Source organism: Girardinichthys multiradiatus, chromosome X (genome assembly GCF_021462225.1).
Source record: "Girardinichthys multiradiatus isolate DD_20200921_A chromosome X, DD_fGirMul_XY1, whole genome shotgun sequence".
NCBI classification, from domain to species: domain Eukaryota; kingdom Metazoa; phylum Chordata; class Actinopteri; order Cyprinodontiformes; family Goodeidae; genus Girardinichthys; species Girardinichthys multiradiatus.
The window spans coordinates 5,195,235-5,216,482 of record NC_061817.1 but is presented as its reverse complement, the minus strand read 5'-3'; the positions used below and the strand labels follow the sequence as shown (position 1 = coordinate 5,216,482).

Here is a 21,248-nt window from a genome sequence, read left to right as displayed (position 1 = left end):
AGAGTATGAAGACAGGAGTGAGTAGGTCTGCGGATGTTTTGAGGAAAGCCAGTTGAATCTAAAATAGAATTAAAGGCTACATTTAGCCTACCACTTTCAGTGTCAACATGAATATTGTAATACCCCACTATATTGTTATCATTGTCATTATTTGACACTAAATCATAAGAAATCTGAGAACTGATCTAAAATTAAGAGTACTTGCGGATGACCCAAAACAACAAACAAAGGCGATTCTTTGCAATTTGGATAAGAAAAACTAAGGGTTAAATATTCAAAATAATTGTAGCTGTTAAATGTTAAAATCTGACTGAAATATGACTGCTAGTCCTCCTTCCCGCTCAGTATTTTGAAAAATGTGAACATTTAAATAATTTGAAGGAGTGGACTCATTTATATTAACATAATCCTGCTCCTGCCGCCAGGTTTCTGTGAGACACAAAATAAATCTAACTATCGCAAATCGAGTAATTAACTAACAAAGTCTTTGAAGAGAGAGACTTTATGTTACATAAACAGATTTAATTGTTTTATTTTTCTGTTCAGTCGGAGTCGTATAGATTTTTATCAGATCTTCATGATTTGCTACATTTAGATTAGTTTCGCTCTTCATCCAAATGGCTTTCTTAATTTAAAGCTGGTGAGAAAGAGATCCCAAGCTTTTTAACTATTTGGGATGTGCCGTTCTGCATATCCAAATTCACATGCAGATTAGACTCCCCTAATAATGATACAGTGACACTGATTAATGTCACACCGGGTTCATGGTACTTATTTATCTATTTAACGTTTTTTTGTATTTCTTCGTGTTGTTAGTGTTGTATGTTGCTAATAGTAAGTTAAATGAATCAAAGGTTGAAAATTTATTTAAATTTTTTTTACTCAGGTTATTTTCAGCTAGTGGAAGGTTTTACATGTTGATCGAGTTTTATAATTATTTGCTTGTACCTACACTATCTGTTCTGTGGACTATGTATTGCCTTTTATTGACTCAACGGATGTATTGGTAAATATAAAAGGCTACTTCACAACTCTGTGGACTTCAGACAACTTCAGAATAAGGTTAAACCAGACCTGTGGTCCTTAAACAGGGTCTTAATTGTAAAACAGTGCACTAAAACTGCCTGTTTATTTTACTTTGGCAAACAGAAACAAACAGTGCTTGGCAAAATCTGATTGTGTTGTTGCAAAATCCAATCCTTATTTACAGGTTATTTGCAGGTACAAGAGTTACAGATTTTGAAAACAAGTTTTTCTAAGTATGTCCAGATGCCAAAAAGCTGCAAAATGGCCCTGTAATATGCTCCATAAATCAGAAGCCACTGTCAGCATTGTTGTTTGGTTTTCAGTTCAAGATAAATACGTTATACTAAAATGTCCAGCATATTATTAAACTCACAGAAAAAATCTGGAAAAGTCTGGAATTTTGAAATGAGTAGGATCCCTGTATATCTAAAATGGACAGCATGTTGTTCTCCCTGAGCCTCAGGCTCAATGAGACAGATGGTTCAATGTGCAGCTAAACTCATGATTTCCTCCCCATTTACACCAGCAATGAAATGAGTAAAATATTCACCTGAAGCACACAGAAGAAGTCATTAATATTCAGCCAATTAAATGTGTTTGAATTTGTTGTTCAGGAAGAGTATTTGTAATTCTGGGCAAATATCATACACAGGAAAGAAAGCAGATACAGTGCTGTTGACATCAGAGGGGGCTACTACTATAACGCATTTTAGCATGAAATATTTGAAATGTGGTAATTGCTTTTGAATGTTCCTCTCTATCAAACTTGTCTGTGTCTCAGATGAAACAACTACCTTCCACAATGCCACCGTCGGAGTCCTTGCTGAAGACAGACTCTCTGTCCAGCAGTGAGCCAGTTCTGTCTGATGGATCAGTGGGGTCAGCGCCATCTTTGGGAATAAGTCCTGGACCAAGCAGCACCATGGACATTGGAAGAAATGATCAGGATGAGACACAAGACAAGGTGATTAAGCAGCAGCAGCACAGAGCAGGAAAGGTTGAGAATACTTTGAGACATGTAATACTGCAGTGGAAAACCTGATCATCGCTGTGTTTTAGATGGTTGCATATTTTTGTTGAAAAGGAAAAGCTCTGAACTACTGGGCTGTTGGGTCGCTTTAGATTTTCAGTCATTAGAAGCATTTTTATTTAACTTTGAATCATGCATATTAATGCAACAAAACCTCAATGCCAGACACTGCAATTTTAAAATCAGGCTTGATGAGAATTCAGTTAAGATTTAAACTTGCATCTCTGAATAAAAGTATGAAAGTTTCCCTATTTGCCTATAAGATTATTTGTGACTGCATGTGGGTGGAACAGCTTGTCTATACAGGACATACTTATAAAAACGTGATAAGGGAATAACTATAGAAAAATAATGAGCAGCTATTACAGAACACTCATGAATAGTGTCTGTTCTAATACATTAGATGAAAATGAGTCTTGGAGCCTTTTATATTATGTCTTACATGTCTGGATAAGAAGTGAAATGTCTTCAAGAAATAATACAGGTCCTTCTCAAAATATTAGCATATTGTGATAAAGTTCATTATTTTCCATAATGTCATGATGAAAATTTACATTCATATATTTTAGATTCATTGGACACTAACTGAAATATTTCAGGTCTTTTATTGTCTTAATACGGATGATTTTGGCATACAGCTTATGAAAACCCAAAATTCCTATCTCACAAAATTAGCATATCATTAAAAGGGTCTCTAAACGAGCTATGAACCTAATCATCTGAATCAACAAGTTAACTCTAAACACCTGCAAAAGATTCCTGAGGCCTTTAAAACTCCCAGCCTGGTTCATCACTCAAAACCCCAATCATGGGTAAGACTGCCGACCTGACTGCTGTCCAGAAGGCCACTATTGACACCCTCAAGCAAGAGGGTAAGACAAAGAAAGAAATTTCTGAATGAATAGGCTGTTCCCAGAGTGCTGTATCAAGGCACCTCAGTGGGAAGTCTGTGGGAAGGAAAAAGTGTGGCAGAAAACGCTGCACAACGAGAAGAGGTGACCGGACCCTGAGGAAGATTGTGGAGAAGGGCCGATTTCAGACCTTGGGGGACTTGCGGAAGCAGTGGACTGAGTCTGGAGTAGAAACATCCAGAGCCACCGTGCACAGGCGTGTGCAGAAAATGGGCTACAGGTGCCGCATTCCCCAGGTCAAGCCACTTTTGAACCAGAAACAGCCGGAGAAGCGCCTGACCTGGGCTACAGAGAAGCAGCACTGGACTGTTGCTCAGTGGTCCAAAGTACTTTTTTCGGATGAAAGCAAATTCTGCATGTCATTCAGAAATCAAGCTGCCAGAGTCTGGAGGAAGACTGGGGAGAAGGAAATGCCAAAATGCCAGAAGTCCAGTGTCAAGTACCCACAGTCAGTGATGGTCTGGGGTGCCGTGTCAGCTGCTGGTGTTGGTCCACTGTGTTTTATCAAGGGCAGGGTCAATGCAGCTAGCTATCAGGAGATTTTGGAGCACTTCATGCTTCCATCTGCTGAAAAGCTTTATGGAGATGAAGATTTCATTTTTCAGCACGACCTGGCACCTGCTCACACTGCCAAAGCCACTGGTAAATGGTTTACTGACCATGGTATCACTGTGCTCAATTGGCCTGCCAACTCTCCTGACCTGAACCCCATAGAGAATCTGTCGGATATTGTGAAGAGAACGTTGAGAGACTCAAGACCCAACACTCTAGATGAGCTAAAGGCCGCTATCGAAGCATCCTGGGCCTCCATAAGACCTCAGCAGTGCCACAGGCTGATTGCCTCCATGCCACGCCGCATTGAAGCAGTCATTTCTGCAAAAGGTTTCCCGACCAAGTATTGAGTGCATAACTGTACATGATTATTTGAAGGTTGACGTTTTTTGTATTAAAAACACTTTTCTTTTATTGGTCGGATGAAATATGCTAATTTTGTGAGATAGGAATTTTGGGTTTTCATGAGCTGTATGCCAAAATCATCCGTATTAAGACAATAAAAGACCTGAAATATTTCAGTTAGTGTGCAATGAATCTAAAATACATGAATGTTAAATTTTCATCATGACATTATGGAAAATAATGAACTTTATCACAATATGCTAATATTTTGAGAAGGACCTGTATATCTGCAGCGGGATGGGACACCTTGAGTTTCCACATGAGCTCAAAGAGATCTTTTAGGGGGTTTTGGTGTGAACTACACACTGTGAGGGCTCTGTATCTCAGCAAGAATGAAGTGGAAGTGCTGAGTCACTCTCAAGGCTACCATCATTAGCAGACCTCCACCTACTTTTAAAATGTAGAATCAAACCTCTATGAGATTATCACAGTTGTTCTACTGACAGATGTCAGCATTAAGGAAAAGTCTCAGGAACTTGAAGTGATGAATGTAAACTCATTACTTGTAGAAGATAGTCCAGCATTTGGTGTTTTCATAATCGAGAAGGAGAGCTATAACAAAAATGGCAAACTTCGCTTATCTGTATGTATTCCGTGTTTGCAGAGCTAAATGAAATGCAGATGTTTCATATGCTACCCTTCCTATAGAAACACTGGACTGGTGATGCTGCTACCAACTGCTCCTCCTACAGTAAAGTGTTCAGTTCAGTTCAGTTTATTTATATAGCACTAATTTACAACACAAGGCACTTTGGAAAGTCAGTTACATCAAATCATACAGATTCCAAATCAAGTACATAAATTCAGTTGATCGTAAGTATTAAACAATGCAGTACAATTCAGTGTATTATTTGAATTGGTTAAAAGGTTTTATTATCTATGGAAACCCAGCAGATTGCATTGAGTAAGTGACAGTGGTCAGTATCTGCCCCCATGATCAGGATCAGCCTGGCTTTATCACTTTGTATACAGGCCTCAGGGTTCTGTTGGGATGTCTTTGTTTTCCAAGCTCCTGAATGCCTTCAGTTCTTTATATGCAGAGCCGTGAAAAAAATATATCCACTGCACAAATTTCTTCTTTTTGGTATGTTTCAGATCATCAAACCAGTATTATTTTTGGTAACATAACCTGGTCAAATATGAAAAGCAATTTTCAAATAATAATTTCATTCCTTAAGGTAAAAAATGTATCTAAACAACCCTGGCCCATGTAAAAAAGTAATTGCCCATGACTAGCCCACGGTTCCTTGCAAAAGTGTTTTAATTGAGCCACATTGGATGGGTTTTGAGCTTTGTTCATTTTTCAGGCTCTAACTAGACTACCCAAAAACCTTCAGTTTGTTTTTTTTAGCCATTCAAGAGGTGCACTTGCTGGTGTGCTTTAAATCGTCGTCCTGCTGTATAACCCAAGGGAGCTTGAACTTTAAGGCACAAAGTGATGGCGGGATCTCCTGCAGGATCTTCTGCTGGAAAGCAAAATTCATGATTCCGTCAATTACAGCAAGTCGTCCAGGTCTTGAGGAACCAAAGCAGCCCCAAACCATCACACTACCACCACCATGTTTATCCCCTTTTCCATGGGCTCTACTTCTGCCGACTCCACTCAGCCTGTTTTGCAACTGTTTCCATTACTGGCTTTTCTGGCCTGGCACTTCGGGCTACAGTATAGCCAAGCCATGGAATCCTCACAAGCAACCAGCTAGTCTAACCTTTGGTGCAATGATGAGTTGCAGTCTTTTCTATGCATCATAGGAGATTGCAATATTCAGCGGCAGCTTAATGGTGTTGGAAAAATGACGACACACATTTTGGTCGCACGGTTACAAGCACAGCACACGATGCTGACAGTGAGTCAGTGGATACACAACAGGTTTAGTGAGTACAGCGAGGTCGAGCGGAAAGCTGTGCTGAAACCGTGAGTGGAAAAGAGGCAATAGACTGTCTGATGTTCTGTTTCTGAAATGCTGTCTTAGTTTTAGGTCAGATGTAACATGATACACACCTTCCAAAAATTATACTTTTGTCTGGTCAGTCCCAAAATATTTGAAATGAGCTTTTCTGTTCTCGTTGGTCAGCAATGGTCCTGGCCCTGGAACTCTCTCATGGAGGCCATTTTTGCCCAGTCTCTCTTTCTTGTTGTTGAATTGTGACCTCTGACCTTAACTGAGGCAGTTAGACCTGAAAAGCTTTAGTTCTGGCGTGTTCTGAGATGTGACCTCCTGGATGAGCTATTGAGCTTTTGAAGTAATTTTGGTAGGTTGGGCACTCCTGAGAAGGTTTTCCTCATGTAGATAACGGTTCTCACTGTGGTTTTTCTGGAGTCCCAAAGCCTTAGAAATTCCATTATTTTCCTCCTTTGTTGCTTTTTGAGATATTTTAACCAACTTCAGGCTGTCAGATGGGTTCAATTTAAGTGATTTTCTGATTCTATAGGCCTGGCTGAAATCAGGCTGGGTATGAATAGTACAATAATAGTAGATAAATTTATGATTTAACAGGGCAAGTAATTACTTTTTCCCAGAGGGCCAGGATGGTTTGGATAACTTTTTTCCTTTAATGAATGAAATCATCATTTCAAAACAGCTGTTTGTACTTAGGTTATTTTTATCCAATATTAAAATTAGTTTGATGATCTGAAACATTTAGGTTTGACAGAAAAACGAACAGAACAAAGTCGTCTGTGTTGTAGACAACAACACCACAAAGTACTGAGTATTTTACAATAAATCAAAGCCATGCTGTTGTTCAAAGCAGTTGTAAGAAACTATAGCTTACCAACTATAGCTTGTCAAACCTCTGTACTAACAAAGAGATCTTAAAAGCAGCTTTCTGTGACGTCAACACAGATGATGGTGTATGGCTGGAAAAAAGAAATGGACCATCCACTGAATCCTGAATCCTGGGCTGATCTGCAGAAACTCTCCAATTCAGTAAGTTGCTTTCCACCCTCTGCAAAATGAGCAAGGCTCGGAGCCTCATATATTATTCATACCTCATCTATTCAAACTAATGCCTCTGGTAGAGAAAGGAAATTCTCTAACTGATTCACACCTTAGGTGCCTATTGACACCTTGCCAGTCTCTGTGTCTTAAGGTGGCTGTGCTTACAATTATTTTGAAAACATGCATGTATAAAAAACATGGATTTCCTGTTGTGTCTCAAATGGATAAAGAAAAATGCAACATCTGAATCAGATTTCAGTTCTGTTTTTCTGATTTAAGGTTTAGAGAGAAGGGGGTTATAGTTGACTGACAGCCAGCTCTGTCTGACTGACAAAAGAGAGAGGAGAGAGATGCCTGTTACCACGGCAGCTGTTGCCACAGTTACTGCATGTTTCTGAGTTGGACCCTTGCTGCCACCTGCTGTCTGTTATGTGAAATTAGTTGCAGATGAGCACGTAGACTCTTACTAAATAAAACTATTTAATGGGAAATTTACGCAAAAAAGTGAACCAAAATGTTGGGTCCATTCGATCTACGAATCAGGAGAAGCATATCTTTCTTCTTAGACATCTGGATTGGACATCTTGGACATCTTCTTAGATTTCAGTTAATGCACTACATAACATCAGTTCAGTCATGCAGCGCAAATGCACTAATAAACTCTGTCCCTCAGCTGAAATGCCTGCAGATATGCTGAAAACATCTGATTCTGTAGGCGTGGTTAACAAGTTAGACTTTATGAAACATGCAACAGTTTGGAAATATGAGCCTTGTTACTTCATTAGGATGAGCTGAACATCACTGCCACCTTGTGGCTTAAATCAGTACAGCTTCACATATCAAAATGTAATATCCAAACAAACACCTTGTCCTTTGCAAAAGTATTTATACATCCGGTGTACTTTATTGGAACTCTTGTCAGTTTTTTGGGTGGTTTGTCTCTACCAGCTTTGAACATCTACAGACGGAAATTTCTGTCTATTCTTCTTAACGAAACATCTCAAGCTCAGTCAGATAGGGAACATCTGTGAACATCGGTTTTCTAGTACTGTCACACATTCTCCATTGGATATATGTCTGTACATTCACTGGGCCATTCTAACCATTCCATTATATCTCTAGGTGTATGTTTATGGTGGTTGTCCTACCGGAAGGTGAACCTCCACCCCAGTCTCAAATTCTCTGCATCCTCTAAGATGTTTTCTTCCATATTTGTCCTGGATTTAGCTCCATCCATCATCCCATCAACTCGAGCATCCCCTGAAGAATAATCCTGCCACCACATGCTGTTTTATGCTGTTGATGTATTTAGGGTAATGAGTGATCTCGGTTTTCTACCTTACATGATATTTTGAATACAGGCCAAAAGGTTCAGTTTTGGTCCCATCTGAGCAGATCACCTTCTTCCACATGTTTGCTGTATTCCCCACATGGCTTGTGGCAAACTGAATTCTTAAGGCTTTCTACTGGCTTCTCTTCTATAAAGGCCAGGTATCGGGAGTGCATGATTGGTGTCCTTTTGAAATATTCTTTCATCTGAGCTGTTGATTTCTGCATCTCCTCCAGAGTTTCCATAGGCTTTACTAATGCAGTTCAATTCAGTTATATTTTCATATCACAGTTCACAATATATATTATCTCAAGCACAAAGAGGTCCAGAAATATAGAAGCATATAAATGTACAGATATAAATTCAGTTATAAACCTTACAGTTTGGCGTAGTGCTCTCACCGGGTCCTCCGGCTTCCTCTCACAGTCCAAAGACATACCTGTTAGGTTAATTGGTCTTTCTAAATTGCCCTTAGGTGTGTGCATGGTTGTTTGTGTGTTGCCCTGCGATGGACTGGCGATCTGTCCAGGGTGTACCCCTCCTCTCGCCCATAGACTGCTGGAGATAGGCACCAGCTTCCCTGCGACCCACTATAGAATAAGTGGGAGAAAATGACTGACTGACCTTACAGTTTGGTCCAGTTTATAGAACTGGTTTATTTTTTTATTTGGCAGGGACTTTATTCATTAACAGCATTGCTGTTATAAACCAGAGTTAAAGAAAAGGCTTTGTTTAATCTGCAGTCAAGAAAAGACTGCAAAATAAAATATCAGATATACAAACAACAACAAAAATATTGACAAGTAGAGTGAGCTGACACTAAATCAATAAAAGGGAAAAGGGAAAAAAATGCTAAAAATATTCAAATATCTAACCAGACAGAAGCAGTAGAACAGGACAGTAAGGTCAAGACAAGTTATACAAACTGACAATGATGTTTGCATGGCTATCCATGAACCACTGTTTTAAATGTTTTTGAACAGTCTGGATTGGCTAATTCTCTAATGGTTACTGGAAGAGTTCCTCTGCTGTGTGACTGTAACAGAAAACACACACTGACTTGAAATACTTTTTCTGATAGGAACGATGCAGTCCCATCTTGCTGCTCCTCTTGGTAGTTGGCATTAATTGCTTTTAATGTTTACAAAGTGGCATAGTGGAATGGATGACAAAGTATGAATAATTTTGTATAAACCATGGTTTTTTGTCCAGTTTTGAATTGTTTATACAGAACTAACAGTTTTAGTTTTATTGTGTTTGTTTGTGACCAAGTTGTTAGACAGTAGTATGTATGCGTGGCCATCGGCTGTGACTAACTGGAGGGAATGACACAGAGCAGACACCCACACAACACCAGTGAGGCACTGGTCCAGGAATGCTTTTTATGGGAAAGAAAAACTGAGTACACACAGTTAATGACAGCAGTAGCTACTCTAGTGGCTTCATCTAGGATAGAAACATGGCTAAAAAGATAAGCTCTGAGCCAGTTGTAAAATTTGTGGGATAGAAGCAGAGAACATATAATTATTGGGAGCAGCAGCTTCTTTAGTGGCTTTGTCTTGGAGAGAGACAGGGTTAAACACAGAATGGCAAACCTCTGAAGCCTTAACGGGATGCTACTGGATGTTACTGATGCTATGTTACACATGGCTGGGCTCAATTTATCAATTATATGACCCTGAAGGCATTTGGATCTACAATAATATAATACAATAATTATCTACTATAAATGTTGAAAACAGTTATTTATTTATTTCCTCAGAGTAATGCTGTGGCTGTACAGTTGAAAGGTTATCGATACTTTTGTTGGTTAATGTAGTTTCACTGATAAGACAGAGGATGTGGAAAAACTTTATTTAGGGGTTTTTTATATAAAGAATTCCAGTCTAACAACATGTCAAATATAGTCACTAATGAGATTATCCTTTTTTCCAGGCTGATGATAAAGACTTTGACTTCAAACCTGGCTTCATGGCCTCTTTTTTGGACTTCCTAAAGACAGGCAAAAAAGAGTCTGACCTCACACTGGGACACGATGAAGGCGAGCAGGAAGCCTTTGACGCCTGTTCCTCTTTGAAGGGAGGAATCGGGCCTCTGTCATCACCTCCATTCCTACCACCAACTTCTCCACAGCCGCCTCCAGAAACATTCAACGAGCATGGTCAGGGTGAGGCGCCCGACCTGGCACTCAGTGGATGTCCAAGTCCCTGCAAGCCTCTGGATGAAGAGCTGAAAAGAAACCTAGAGACGCTGCCGTCTTTCTCCTCGGACGAGGAGGACTCTGTTAGTAAAAACCAGGACCTGCAGAAGAGCATCTCATCCGCCATCTCAGCGCTCTACGACACCCCACACTCACTGGCCGCTGTGATGGCCTCTGCCATGATCAAGACCCAGCCCAGCCATTCACCCCCGACGCCGCAGGAGCCGTTGCTCAGCCCCCCTCTTCCTGCCATTCCTCCTGTTGTCCCCACTGTGGAGAACATAAAAAAGGAGACGCTGACATACAGTCAGCAGCACACACAAGGGGATGAGGGGCAGAGTTTGATCTCCCCACAGCCAAGCAGACTAAACACAGAGAAGAGAGATTCAGAGCAGAAAGAGGAAGAAGAGAGAGAAGAGGAGGTGAGAGGAACGGAGATTGGGATTGATGAGGAAATAATGAGAGAGCCAGAGAATCTGGAGGGCCAAGAAAAGGAGCAGGAGGAGGAGGTCGACGAAAAACTGCCTGAATGTTTGGAGGCTCCAAAAGTTGAAGGTAATAAAGAAGAATGAAATGCATGATTACTCTGATGTTTGGTTAATGCACTAAACCAGGATAGGAGAGCACTCATCTCTAAGTGTTTTCTGGTTTGATACAAATGTGTGGTATTCACTGGAAAATGTTATAACATGTGTTTCAGATCCCCCATCAGAACTTGCACTTGCCCCTGCACCTCCATCTAAATCCCCCTCTGTTTCGCCCTCACCTCCCACCTATTCTTCACCCTCACCCCTGCCTCCCTTCAGTTTGTCTGTCCCCTCATCGTTGCCCAAACAGCAGGGCGAGGACGAGACAGGTCCAACATACCTGCCCCCTGAAGCCCAGGCTCAGCCGTCCTCATATCATCAAGCTTCGGCTGCGGGCACGTCTCCACCGCCTTCCACCTCCCCTCCAGCTATCCCATCATCACCACTCTCCAGCCTTCCCCAGTCCATCCCACCTCCTTCAACAACACCGCCCCCTTCATCATCTGATCAGGACCAAGATCATGAAGCCGGTGAGCCTTCTCCCTCTTCACCCTCTGTTTCCTCGCCCTCCTCATCTTCTTCTGAGCCACCATCACCTCCAACTCCAGAGGAGACCCCAGCCTCACAGCGCCTCACCTCTTTACACCTGGCAAAGAAGCAGGCTGACGCTGCCATCGCTGGGGAGAGTGAAGAGGAAGACAGTGAGAGTGGAGGCGAGGGAATCTTTCGTGAACGAGATGAATTTGTGGTTCGAACTGAAGACATCGGGACTTTGAAGGTAAATTCCCCCACAATTTTAAAGATTTACAGTTCAACCTACATATTGGCATACGCTATATAATAACACACATTACCATTTTTTCCACACCGTGACAATAAGTCAGACTAAACCTTTCCTATTTTAGGTCAGTTAGGATTACCGACGTTATTTCTATATGCTAAAGACCAGAATAATTACAAAGAGAATTATTTAAAATGTATTTTAACTTACTTTAAAGTCAGAAGTTTACATAGACTAAGAATGATATGAATTAAGTTTAGGAAAGCCACAGAGTATGATGTCATGTCTTTGTGAGATTCTGAGTAAATAACAACACCTCAAACACACAGTGACCTGAAAACAGGTCTTATGGTTGAACTGAAGTTATTGGGATTCCTAAGGAGATCTACAGAAATTGTGAAACGGGTCTTGTATCCTTATGGGCTAAAAGGCCACGTAGTGATCTAGAAGCAAAATACTCTAAAACACCATAAAAAGCCACAATACAGGTTGCAAATGCACTCAGGGGCAAATACCCTATTTTTTGGAGACATATCCTGATTAAACTAAAATGAAACTGTAATGACTCTTGAGACGCTAGGAGGAAAAAGGGGGAAGACGTTAAGCATGAGATCACCATCCTACCTGCGAAGTGCAGGGGTGGCATCATAGTGTGTGGATATTTAGCTACAGGAGGGTGATGCACTCACAAAACAGATGGTACATTGAGAGAAGAACATTATGTGAAAATATTGACGGAAATTCTCAAGACTTCAACCAGAAAGTTAAAGCTTGGGCACAAATGGGTCTGACCAAAAGCATACCACCTTATTAATGTCTACTGTTCTAAGGACAACAAAGTCAAGGTTTTGGAGTGTGTGAGGGATTATGATTATTGATTATAAATATTTATAAAATGTATAATTAAATTCATAATTCAGGAGAAATAAACAAAAAGTCATTTATTTCAAATAAAGATCAGAGATACACTCTGGTGGTGTGATTATTGGGCTCACAGCACTTAATAATTACAATTAATTAAATATCATTATTAATTGATAATTATTAACCAGAACCATGCCGTATGCCACTGTGTTATCAACCATTTTACTGAATAGTGTGGAAAACTAACCTTATTTTGACAGATTGTTAGGGTTTGAAAACTTTTGTATTGTTTATCACTCATGTCTGGACAAAATGCTTTTCCCTCCCACATGCCACAGAAAGGGAGATGGGGGACAGGAGTGAGTTATGCTACTATCAGCAACATCTAGGGGTTCTTTGTACCAAGTCCCCACTCCCTCTCTGTTTAAAATCAAGAAACATGAACCCTAACCTTTCTGACCCCACGCACACACACCTCCTGAATGTTTGTTGAACTGTGTGTGAACCAGCATGTATAAATAAAAAGAGAGGGGTGCCAACACATTGTAGGCTGCACTGCAAAGTGAGCTACCCTTGCTGCAAGTAAAACTGACTCTGTATCGTTCTTGCCTCTGAGTTGACTAATTAATACCTAACACAGATAATCACTCTTACAAAAAAATACACATAAATGCTGTCTCTTTATCTGTATGAAAATGTATTAAACCAATTGTCCCTCTCACAACACACTATTCTGGTCATCAACGTCCACCTTAGTAAGCATCTACTATTCTACAAGAGAGCTACATTGCTATCTAAAAATAATATAAAAAAGGAAAATATATGCGTACTATGAAGATTAAACGAGCAGTTTATGGACAAATGAGGATAACACAACCATTTGGATTACCTTGCAAAGTGGAATGGGAGCACTTCACGGTGAATCCTTTGATGCGTCTCGAAAGTGGTTGTCAGATGGAAGAACGGTAGGACCTCGCCCAAGACGCAGAGCATGTAGCAGCTGGCCCGTTAGCCACTAACAGTCCCAAATCTCGAACAAAGGGTTGTAAAACTCTGAGGCGGGAGCTCGGTGGAAAAGCCCCAAGGGTAATAAAATGATGTAGCAATGGAGTGGCCAGGCCACGAGGCCCAGGCCGCAGACTGTAGTCTGATTTGAGTTGTCACGCGTCAGTGATCAACTGAAAACGGTCAACTCTTCTCCATCCGAAATGGGGAAAATATGAGGAACTGCTGCGGTCGACTGAAAAATTAACAAGGACGAAACTCGTCTCCTTTGTAACAAAACCTCTGTAGGTTTTTACCTGTGCCTGGGTCACAAGACGCGTGTCTTCAATCGGGATATGGATATGGATCTTCTGATCTCATATCACACAGATTTCCAGCCTACAAGCTCTTCCGGGAATGGCCAGTGTGGAAGAAAAGTAAAACCACCCACAACCTTCTATTTCTCCAGAGATCTGCCTCCGAGCGTAGTATTGGCACACTACGGCTGGAAATTGCAACTCAGCGTTCACTTCAGTGGGTTTTTATGAACTCCGGTGACGTTAGAGCTGCAACGCCTGTTGAACTGCGTAGTAAAAGTTGTTTATCTGATCAAAATGGAGGTTGGCCCAACAAGTATCCATCACAAATGTCTGATCTTAGTTCCAGAGAAAATTTGTGGGCAGAGCTGAAAAGTTGTTTGTGAACAAGGAGGCCGACTAACCTGACCCAGTTACACCTGTTCTGTCTGGAGGAATGGGACAAAATTCCAGTAAACTATGGTCACAAACTTGAGGAAGAAAGTCCAAAATATTTGACCTAAGTAAGACAGTTTAATAGGTAATTCTACCAATTACTGAGGCGATGTACCTAAACCTCGAAATCTGAAAAAAGCTAAAAGAAAATGGTCTCTGTAATGAATCTGACATCCAATAAACAGAAATAATTTGGGTAATCCTAAGGGACCTAAAAGACGCTGCTGTCTGGACTGGTAAAGCTCCAAAGTGTGTCTCAGGAAGTTATAATTTGGGGCTTTACGATGACGTTTTTGTCTCAGCCATGACAATAACGAGGACAAGGACTTTAAAGCGCAAAGGCGCGGACCTCTGACCGTGGTGAAGTTAGTTTAAGGTTGGATATTCATGCTCTGCAAATTCACTGGGGTCTTTCTCCAGTTTGATCTAACATAGGCAGTCTGATTATGGGCAGCTGCTCCGTGTCTGCTCCCTTCTCCTGCAGAAGCAGGTTCGCTTAAGGACCGTCAATAAATTTCCAAACCAAACACGTTGTTTCATGGTTGTAATGTTTTGTATGTTTTGGGGAAATGCTTGTGCGTCTTAACATATGATTTTATGTGTGATTAGCTGGTTTTTTGATGTTATTAAATACAGCGCCCCCTACCTGCATATAATTGAAAACGGATGTGTCAAATTTATTTTCTTTTAGCCTTGGGCGTGGTTTATAATTTGTAAATAGTAAAATTATATTTCCGTATGATCTGCTCCAGCCATTGTGGTCTTTAATATTACTGTAGTCAATCTTAAGTTTTATTAACTTTTCTCTACACTACACTATCAAAATGCTTCTCATTCCTTCTGGTCCCATGGCCAATCAGTGAACAGCAGTCTGTTCACATCACTTTTAGTGCTTAGGAGCAGGGACCAAATAACTACGTATGGAAAAAACAGTAATGGAAATGTTCGCAAAGCAAGCAGAGTGGAGTCAAGTAGGGCTAAATCGAGGCAGTGGAAAAGGTGCATTATTCACCTTCCTCCAGTTCCCCTGCTCAGTACTCTCCTCTTCCAGCTGCTCCACATTCCCCTGATTGGCTCAAATGGATCCAGTATTATTTTCCACTCCTCCTTTCTCCTCGCTGGTTGTCATTGTTCTTTGCTGATTCCTGCTGTTACAGTACTTGAGCCCTGTAAGTTCTCCTCATCGCTTTATTATTAAAGAACTCTGTTTTTGCCACAGCCAGTCTCTGTACTAGAGTACTTTACTAACTCCAAACATGACTCAAGGAACCAGCCATCTGACCCAGCAGAAGGTTAAACCAAAGATGGCTTTGAAAAGCTTAAATGGATTGTTAGGTTGTACATTGACACTTTGGCCCAGCATGGAAATCCTTGGAGGAGTATTTGTCCCGTGTGGACTCCTGTTCTTCCATCTCTGGGCTTAGTGGAGCTGAGTGGAGGGGGCGGAGTGGAACCATCAGGCCGCATTCCTGGAGATACTGCACAAGCCACCTCCACCTCAGCCACAGCTCCTGTCATCTCAATTTTGTCCATTTCCACTTTCCCTGGTGCAACTTCACCCACAGTCGACGTAAGACTTTCACTCCTGTACACGGGGTTCCTACTGATGCTTCCGCTCCAAACCCAGAGAGTGCAGCCAACACTTCTTTATCTGCTTCTTCATCCCACTCCTCGTGTTCACAGAGCACCAGAACTCACTCCTCGATGCCTCAGAACCCCCAGGCCTCTCCTCATTGCCATCCGCTGCTTCTCCAGCACCACCCACTGTTTCCCCTATACTACCCGCTCTTTCTCCTACACCAGCCGCTGCATCCTCAGTGACTCTCAGCAGTCTGCAGCAGAGTGTGGCTCCCAGGTCCTTGACAGTGGCGGTTCCTATGTCTGCACCAGCAGCAGTGGTTCCCACGGATGCAGCAGCAGCAAGATCCACATCCAGTTATGTGTTAATAGTTACAAAGACCCTCTCTGTGCAATCTTCAGTGCTGCTATTATTAGCATCTACAAGACGTTTCAGGTGGGGTCGCCTTCGTCTCATGATCCCGAGTTCTCTCACGAGGGGTTCCAAGTAGGCTCGCCTCTGTCACATCCCTTTCTCCAAGCTCCGTCATGGGGTCTTCCGATTTCCACATGACTCTCCAGAGCTTCCTTGAGGGTTCTTCCAATTTTCACGCGGCTCTCCAGAGCTTCGTTGAGGGTTCTTCCAGCTTCTATGCTGCTCTTGCAAGCTCGATGGAGGTTTTCTCAGGCATCCTTACCGCTTTCCAGAGCTACATCCAGGGCTCCGGTGGCTCCAAGGGTGCTCTCCAGGGTTCCTCCCTGGATTCCGGCTGTCCGAGCACCACTTACCAGGACTACTCCAAAGGATCCAGCGTTCTCTGGACCAGTCTCCAGAGCTAGACCGTCGATTCCACATTCACTGGACCAGTCTCCTGAGCTCCTCAGTGGGTTCTACATGCCTCCTTGTCAGCCTCCTGACAAGGCTGTTTATGGGTTCTCCTTGCCTTCTTGTCTGCCTCCTAGTAAGATCCTCCGCAAGTTTTCCCGGTCTCCTGACCAGCTTCCAGCCCTCCTGTGCTTCCGTCGGCCTCCAGGGCTCCTTCACTGCCACCGTTATGATCCTTGGGTGTTTGGGTGCTGTTTTTCATTCGTGTTTGTGTTTTGATCATTTCCTTGTTTTTTATGTTCGAAAGGTGTTGCCATGTAAGTTTATTCTTTAGGCGTAGTTTCTTACTTATTTCTTGTGTTCTGTTCTCTTTGTAATTTACTTTATCTTCTAGATCAGTGTTATTATATTTACCCTTGGTTTGTAGTTTTTCATTGGGTCTTGTTTTCTCACCTTCCTCTAGTTCCACTGCTCAGTACTCTCTTCTCCCTGCTTCTCCACATTCCACTGATTAGCTCAATTGGATCCAATGTCATTTTTTTACTCATCCCTTAGTGTATAAGCTCGCTGGTTGTCACTGTTCTTGCTGGTTCCTTCCGTTACATTACTTGTGCTTCATGTCCTGCTCTCCCTGCAATTGCCCTGTAAGTTCTCCTTATTGATTTATTATTAAAGGACTGTGTTTTTTCCACAGTCAATCTCTGCACTTGAGTCCTTTACTAGCTCTATACATGAGTGGAAGTGTTAAGTCTAATTTAATGACAGACAGTGAAGGTTGTACCTTTTTATACAGTACATGTCTGGTTCAATTGTTTGTGGGGTGAATGAATGAGAAACTGACAAATGACAAATGCACTGTTTCTCTATATTCTTAGATGGCTTTGCAGACTGGCCGGGAACCCCCACCCATCTGGAGAGTACAGAAAGCTTTGCTCCAGAAATTCAGCCCAGAGATTAAAGATGGCCAAAGACAGTTCTGTGCAACTAGCAATGTGAGTTTTCCAAATCATATGTTCTTAAGTTATAGTGCCTTGAAAAGGTATTCATACTCCTTGAATTGTTTTTACATCTTGTCACCCTATAAACTCAGTCTTCAATTTATTGTATGGGGATTTTATGCGATAGAACAACATAAAGTAGTGGACAATCATGAAGAGGAAAAATTGTCTTTTTTTAAGTTAATATCTGCAAATTTTGGTATTTGTATTTGGTCATCATGAGTTCCACTTTTTAGAACCACCTTTCACCACAGTTACACCTGCAGGTCATTTGGGGTATGTCTCTACCACCTTTGTACATTTCTGGCCATTTGTCACGGAGTGACATTTTGGACTTTGTTTTATGGTTTCTTGTGATGGTTTATTTTGTCTAGTTGTTTCTATTAAGTTTATTAGTTTGTCTTTTCTCCCTCTTCCGCCTCTTAGTGTTTACTACTTAAGTTCTTTTATGGTTGTTTTCTTTGTATGTATTATTATTCACCCTTGGATTCTTATTTAGTATATCTGTGTTTCTGTTTATTGTTTATTAGTTACTTTGTCCATCCTCAGCCTTTGTAATTGTTTCACCTGTTCCTTCTGCTTCCCTGCCTCCTTGTCACACCTGTTCCCTGTTCCGTTGATTATCTGCCTTTGTTATCTCACAGTATATAAGTTGGTTTTGTGTCTTTGTTCAGGGCTGGTTCCTTGTGTTTGTCACTACCCCTTTCCCTACCATGACTATGCTTTGTTTATGCTTCGCTTGGAGACTTATGCTACGTTTTGCCATAGTACCTGCAGTGTTTTGTAAGTTTTGGATTTTGACTCTGATTCATACCTGCAGTGTTTTGTTACGTTTTTGACCCTTTGAGAAATAAACTAAGATGCGGCTGCCAAGCTCTTGTCTGCACTTTGGTCCGACCCAAAATCCCTTTTCGACACCATTATTCTTAGCAAAATAAGTCAAACTTAGTCAGTTTGGATGAAGAGTGTTTTGTGAACATTAGTTTTAAATTCTTGCCACAGACTCTCAGCTGGATGACTGTACCATCCTAACACATGAATATGCTTTGATCCAAACCATCAATTGTACCTCTGGTTGTATGTTTAGGGTGCAGGAAGGTGAACCTTTGCCGCAGTCTCAAGTGTATTGCAATGTCTAACAAGTTTTCTTACAGGATTGTACTGGATTTAACTCCAATCAACTCTGAACAATGTTTGTGTTCCCGCTGAAGAAAAACATCCCCATAGCATAAAGCTGCCACCACCTTGTTTCACTGTAGGGATAGAGTGTTCAGGGTGCTGTGCAGTAGACATAGTGTTTTGCAAAACCAAAACGTAAATTTTCGGTCTCATCTAAGCAGATCAATTTCTGTATCTACAGAAGACCAACTGGCTTGTGGCAAAGTGAGTGTCAATAATAAGTAATAACAGGTCCACATCCAATCTTCCAATTCTGGCAAAGACAGTTTATGAACGAAGCTTACCCCTTTATGATAAAAAAATCTATTTGGGGCTTTGCAGTTAGTTTTTAAACCATAGCACTAAGACTGCATTGGTAAATGTTTTAATAAATTACAGACCTATAACTAATCTTCCTTTACTATCTAAAATGAGAAAATTATTGCTAATAACGTTTGTGAGCAGTTTTACAGTAATGATGTGTTTAAAGAGTTTCACTCAGGTTTCAGAGCTCATCATAGCACAGGAACAGAACTGGTGAAAGTCACTAATGATATTCTCATGACCTTAAATAATGGACTTGTGTCTGTACTTGTCCTTTTAGATCTCAGTGCTGCATTTGACACAGTCGATCATAATATTTTCTTAGAAAGGCTGGAACATGCTGTAGGGATCAGGGAAACAGCACTAGGTTGGTTTAAATCTTATTTGTCTGACAGTTTGTTCATATAAATGATAAATCTTCTTCAAACTCCAGGGTTACCTGTGGAGTACCACAGGGCTCAGTGCTTGGCCCAAGGCTTTTTACTATATATGCTTACAATACATAAAATTATCAGGCAGAATGATATAAATGTCCACTGTTATGCTGGTAATAATCAGCTTCATTTATCCAAACATCTCAATGAATCCAACCACTTAGATAGACTACAGGCATGTCTTAAAGACATAAAAACCCAGATGACTTAAAATTTTCAGACAAGACAGAAGTGTTGTTTTTGGACCAATTTTTTTAATCTAGATTGCATTTAATTGGCCTTTGGTAATAAAATAAAGAACCTTGGTGTTATTTTTGACCAGGACACGTCATTTATATCCCGTATTAAACAGGCTTCTATGATTACGTTCTTTATTTTACCTCTGGAATATTGCCAAAATAAAATAAAAATCCTATCCAGAAGTGACACTGAAATATTAGTTCATGTATGTGTTACTTGAAAGCTGGACTATTGTATTTCCTTACTATGCAGTTACTATACAGTTAAAAGTCACAATTCTCCTACTTTAGCCTGCCTTCATTGGCTCCCTGTTAAATCCAGAATAGAATTTAAAATTAATTCTCCTCACATATGTAACCCTTAATGATCTATATGGTCATTAAGAGCTTTATATCTCTGACATATCATACATCAGAGATCTGATTGTTCCATATATTCCTAACAGAACACTTCATTCTCAGACTGCAGGTTTACTGATGGTTCCTTGAGATTCTAAGTAGAAGGGGAGGCAGATCCTTTAGTTATCAGTCTCCTCTCCTGTGGAACCAACTCGCAGTTTTAGTCTGTGAGGTTACATTTAAGTCTAGGCTAAAAACTTTTCTTTTTGATAAAGCTTGTAGTCAGAGTGGCTTAGATTATCCTGAGCTATCTCTGTAGTTATGCTGCTATAAGCTTTGGCTGCTGGAGGACATAATGGCCACTTTCTCTGACTCTGCTACACTCTCCTACTACTCTCCAGTTTAACATTATTTACTGTTATTTCAGGTTTTAACTTTATGCTGTCTCTGTTTTTTCTCTTCATAGAAGCTACATATGGCCTTGCATTGTTTAGTTGTGACACCTTCATGGAGGGGGGGGGGGGGGGGGGGGGGGGGCATCGGCTGAATTACTGCTGTCAACAACCTTATGTTCTACGATTGATGATTGTCTTGGCCCTGTCCCCCAGTGTTTAACCCTGTCTTTCTTCTAGGTAGAGCTATTGGCTTTGCTTATACTGCCACTAACTGTGCCCTATTTCATCCTATTGACTTGAAAACTGGCTCAGATCTTATGTGTTTAGCTGTGTTTTTATTCTAGATGAAGACACCTAAGGAGCTACTACTCTCGTTAACATTTTAACTTTCTTTAACATAGAAAGTACTCCTGGATCAGTGCTTTTTTTTTTTTTTTTTTTGTATGCTCTGTCTTGTCAAACCCCCAGGTGGTCATGGCAGATGGCCGGTCAGACTGAGCCAGTCTCTGGTTGTGCTGGAAGTGTTTTTTTCCTTCCCACTGTTGCTACATGCATGCTCGGTAGAAGGATTGCTGTGAGTTCTCCAGCAACACACTACAAGTGACTGTCCACTGTCTACATGCTCATCCAAGTGGAGTAAATACTGCAAGTCAGTCATACAATCCAATCTGCTG

At 41.1% G+C, this 21,248-nt stretch overlaps 1 protein-coding gene across 4 annotated transcripts in view; it reads left to right on the top strand.

The window, feature by feature from the left end:
- LOC124862849 (proline-rich protein 12-like) overlaps positions 1-21,248 on the top strand; it is a 78,668-nt gene that overhangs the window by 41,649 nt on the left and 15,771 nt on the right. For all 4 annotated transcript variants that reach the window (XM_047357022.1, XM_047357021.1, XM_047357024.1 and 1 more), the window contains exons 5-9: positions 1,808-1,990; positions 6,771-6,854; positions 10,132-10,951; positions 11,097-11,701; positions 17,563-17,679. In XM_047357022.1, coding sequence (XP_047212978.1) covers positions 1,808-1,990; positions 6,771-6,854; positions 10,132-10,951; positions 11,097-11,701; positions 17,563-17,679 — 1,809 coding nt within the window. The remainder of the gene's footprint in view (positions 1-1,807; positions 1,991-6,770; positions 6,855-10,131; positions 10,952-11,096; positions 11,702-17,562; positions 17,680-21,248) is intronic.